Source organism: Babylonia areolata, chromosome 15 (assembly GCF_041734735.1).
Source record: "Babylonia areolata isolate BAREFJ2019XMU chromosome 15, ASM4173473v1, whole genome shotgun sequence".
Lineage (NCBI taxonomy): Eukaryota > Metazoa > Mollusca > Gastropoda > Neogastropoda > Buccinidae > Babylonia > Babylonia areolata.
In genome coordinates, this window is record NC_134890.1 from 21,806,682 (window position 1) to 21,811,681 (window position 5,000).

Here is a 5,000-nt window from a genome sequence, read left to right on the forward strand (position 1 = left end):
CACGAACGCAGAAGAAGAAGAAGAAGATCGCTGGCGGCGGTCATATTCGTACAACATATACTACACTTCTCTCGCGATGTTAAACGTCATGAGCCCGGGCAGTCTGTCAAAATTGAGTCGGTTTCTGGTGTTCGTTTTGATGGCGTTTTCATTCACTGTTCATGTTGGTTGTCCAGCTTGATTACCTGTGCCACTTCTCTTCGCGACAGAAAGGATGAAAAAACTGCTGTCTTGTTGACGTCAAAGTAGACCAAATGACTCAAGAATCAAGACTCTTTATCGGCTTGGAATAGAACAAGTTCGTATGCGCACAGGGTATAAAAAAAATTACAATGATCAGCTACTCCACATGTAAAAATCACAAACACACACGAAAAAATAATTAAAAAAAAAAAATGCAACTCGTGCATGCTACCCCCCAAACGCCTTTGACCCACGCATCACCCCCCGCCGCCCCCCCCAACCCCCCGTCCCCCCTGCTCCCGCTCCCAACCTCCAGCACAAATAGTGAAGTTTAGCAAACGAGAGCTGCACGCTTGAAAATTGCGAAACATAAAAAAAGCTTTAAAAAAAAAAAAAAAAAAAAAAAAAAAATCATTGGAATCTCGGATTGTAGATCAAGGTCAGTGCAACTGCACGTGTTGATTCACAATATTTTTTTCGTCAACACTGAGCTGACTGCACCGCTTCCGTGCAAAGAAACGTGACTTTGGGACGTGATGGTGGAACAGGGCAAACCATTCCGCTTTATTATTATTACCATCATAATCATCATCATCATCATCATCATATAAAATTTTCTTGTTGCCCAGTTCATCGATATCTGTGTTGTATTGTGACATGTTCCAAACAATATACTGTTTTAAACCATCATCATCACCATTTTCAATAGTATAATAACTACCATCATCATTATTACTATCATCAATTATCATCACCATATTTTTCAAACATGCCTTAGCTTACCGGTTTCAATTAAATAAACCGAGTCCCACTGCCGGCATTTTTGTTGTTGTTTGTTTGTTTTATTTAAGTTTGTCAAAAGATGGTATCTAGACGGAAATTATCGGTTAACGCAGTTATGAATGAGATTAACAGATATACACAGCCACACATACACACACTTGCACGCGCACACACATATACACAAATACATCCCTCCACCCCCATCCCCGCACCCTCACGCCACACACACACACACACACACACACACACTCGAACTCACGCAGGAATGCTCACAAACACAAAGACACAGACACAGACACAGACCACTACACACACACACACACACCAAAACACATACACACATACACACCACCACCACCACTAACACACACAAATGCACACACACACACACACACACACACGAGCGAGATGAGGGCGAGATATGGCAGTGAGCCGTGACAGATCGATACGAAATGGACACCATAACGATCACTAATTCATCCGTTAATCGTCTGCCGGGGCTTGTTCTGCTCTGTGAAAGGTCGCGACAGATGGTGCTGCTGTGCTAATCTGCCTCGCCTCTCTCTCTAACCATGTCTTTCTTTCACGCACGCACGCATTCGTTCTTTCTTCACACACACACACACACACACACACACACACACACACACACACACACACACACACCACTGTCACACACGCTAAAGACACACCCACCACAGATAACACATCCACATACAACATACACAATTACAAACACATTCAGAAACAAACACATTCAGAAACAAACACACACACACGCGCGCGCGCGCGCGCACGCACGCACACACACCCTACACACAACACATAACCACCCCCACACACACACTCATCCACACTCACCCCCCTCCACATACATACACACCAAAAGCAAACACACTCTCCTATATATTTGTCAATCTGTATGTCTATCTGTTTCTCTCTCTGTCTCTTTGTCTTTGTCTCTGTCGAGACTGAATCAGTCTGAAAAAAACAACACCCCAAAAAACAACCAAACAAACAAAAAACAAAAAAAAACATTTTTTTTCAAATGTTTCTTTCAATTGTTAGTAAACGTTTTGCTGCATATGACGAGCAGAAAAAAAAAACACTCTAGAAATTGTATTTCTCATCGCCTTATTTAGATAATTGTAAATGTGTATTTCTTCTGTTTACACTCAGGACTCCCCTTCTTCCACCCCTCCACATCCCTTTGTACCTGAGTATCTCTTTTCTCCTCCTACACCAAGAAGAAAAATATTCACTGGACGAAACAGGAACACTAGTGCAAACAGCGCTTGAAGTATATTATATAATGCCGACGATACTGCATTCAGCGTGTGAAAATAAGCAAGCGATGTTTACACAAAAGCAGGAACTCTTGTCTATCGGGGTTCAAACAGAGCACAGCTATTGATCTCCGCGCGGAGAGGCCGGGAGCTAAGTTCTATCCTCAAATGAATGATATAATGTATTATTGACCCGTCTGATCGATTGTAAGGTGTGAATAGGAGCGTCAAGTGTTCGTCGGGCCGCTCAATTGAACTCATATTCTCTCTCTCTCTCTCTCTCTCTCTCTCTCTCCTCTCTCTCTCTCTCTCTCTCTCTCTCTCTGTGTGTGTGTGTGTGTGTGTGTGTGTGTGTGTTGTCTACACAAAAGCACAAACGCGCGCACACCCACACACACAAACCCGCGCGCGCACACTCCACACACACACACACACACACACACACACCAAAACGTTTCTTGAGTATTTTGCAGCAGCAGCAACAACAGTGATAGTGCTAGCTATGTAGTAGATCGAGCAGTAGTAGTAGTGATCGTATATGAAATGCAACAGCAGTAACAGCAGAAGCAGCAGCAGCAATACCAGTGACAACTGTGGAATAACTGATGAAGGAAGTCAATCATCAAAATAGCACCATACAGTTATTCTGCAACATAACGCGAACACCAGATTTTCACCGGTAAGCTAAACGAACAGGTCTAATAAATAACTCCATAATTATGACGAATATGATCATCATCATCATAATCATTATAAATCACCGATTATGGTCATACTACTTCATTATTACCACTGATCACCATCATCATGAAGACAAATGTTGTTTTTAAGTGATATATAATAATAATAATAATAATAAGAAGAAGAAGAAGAAGAAGAAGAAAAATGATAATAATAATAATGAATGCATATTAGTAATTATTACATTACATTATTACACTGACAGTTCATTACATTACATGGAATTATATCATATGATATAGTTATTTCATTTGCAAGGACAAACAAGAAATAAAAATTCACATGGCTGAGAGCGGGGTGTGTGTGTGTGTGTGTGTGTGTGTGTGTGTAGGGGGTGAGGGTGTGTAGAGGTGGAAAGGAAGGAGGACGAAAGACCAAGAGAATGCAGGAAGGGTGTGAGAGAGACAGAGGGAAGGAGGGACAGGTGGTGGGGGGGTGGGGGGGCAGTGGTGTCAGTTTTCTTATTGTTTGTTTTGTTTTTCTCTTGCCTTTTATATTTTTTCTCACAAGCTTCTTTTGTGCAGCATTTAAGGGACACACACACACACACACACACACACACACACACACACACACACACACACCCATCCCTCCCCCTCCACTCTCCCCAACACACACATGTCCGCGCACGCACATGGATAGACCGACAGACAAGAGAGAACGTGACATACACACAATTAAAATAAATCAGCGTTTCGATCCCAAGGTGTTGAGTTCTAATTCCACGGAAGCACTTGATCGAAAGGACAAAGGTAGATCGAGCTTTTCCCGATCTCCCGTGTCAACAGCCCGGGAGTGCAGACCTACAACAGTACCTTAAGTCCCTTTCATGTGTGTACATGTGTATATACAAGGGATGAAATAGGCGTGCTAAAGACCCCAGTAATCCACGTCAAGAATGTATATATTGGGAAATATGCATGGATGATGACATAATCATTACTTTGTTGAGGATCGTGGAAAGCTTTACTGAGGGTGAGGGTCTCTCTCTCTCTCTCACTTTCTATTTCACACACATACATACATACACTTAAACACACACACACACACACACACATATATATATATATATATACATATATATATATATATATATATATATACATCACGCTTAGAGAGAAAGAGGGAATGAGAGAGAGAGAGAGAGAGAGAGAGAGAGAGAGAGAGAGAGAGAGAGAGAGAGAGAGAGAGAATCATGCACAGAAAGAGAAAGAGGGAGACACACACACACACACACACACACACACACACACACACACACAGATAAACAAACTGAGAGAGAGGCTGAGAGACAAACAAACAGACAGACAGAAACAGATTGAGAGAGTATCCTGCACCAGGGCGATAATCAAATCCGTCGAGAGTTCGCCGAGTCAACTACAACAGTGAAAACTCCAAGCTGCTGGCACAGTGTATAAAACCTACAGTAGCAACAGATCAATAACACAGCACGCGCTTTACCGGCAAAGGTATAGACTATCCTTTCCACAATACACAGCTACCCCACCCTTGTTGCGAAAGTTGCTTCTTGTTACTCGTTGCGATAACGGTCATAATTGGAATCGCACTCCACTGTCGATAGCAGTAAACATTTGTCATATGTTATCTCGTCTGACGACTTAAATTATAGACTATCACAGAGCGCTGACAATTCATTGTCAGCTTACCTTTCGACACAAAATTTATCAGCTGGGCTTTGGTAGCAGTAACAGTACCTACACAATACATCTCATTCTCTCCCTTGTCAGACAGACGATAAAACCCAGACGAGGTTTTGAACAAGCCTTCTTTATAGCTGAGACAAGTGATCGGTAAATCATAGCTCTCTTTACTTACCAATCCCGAACAAATCTTGCATGACTCCATTCCAATCGGTCCGACGCTTGATTTTCTCCTTGCATTGACTGCACGGGCTTATCCCGCGAAACGTGGGCCCGTAACGATCCATGATTTCTTGTCCCACACAAAAAATATATATACTCCGTCGGCACACACAAACTTGGAAAC

General features: G+C 42.4%; 1 protein-coding gene across 4 annotated transcripts in view; it reads right to left on the reverse strand.

Annotated features, from left to right (window-relative positions):
- The window catches only part of LOC143290491 (uncharacterized), a 78,424-nt gene that overhangs the window by 53,015 nt on the left and 20,409 nt on the right, over window positions 1–5,000 (reverse strand). Inside the window, exon 1 of one of the 4 annotated variants that reach the window (XM_076599989.1) lies at window positions 4,830–5,000. This exon is cut by the window's right edge and continues 168 nt beyond it. The exons of the other annotated variants lie outside the window; for them this stretch is intronic. Coding sequence (XP_076456104.1) covers window positions 4,830–4,941 — 112 coding nt within the window. The 5' untranslated portion in view covers window positions 4,942–5,000. The remainder of the gene's footprint in view (window positions 1–4,829) is intronic. 4 annotated transcript variants of the gene reach the window in all.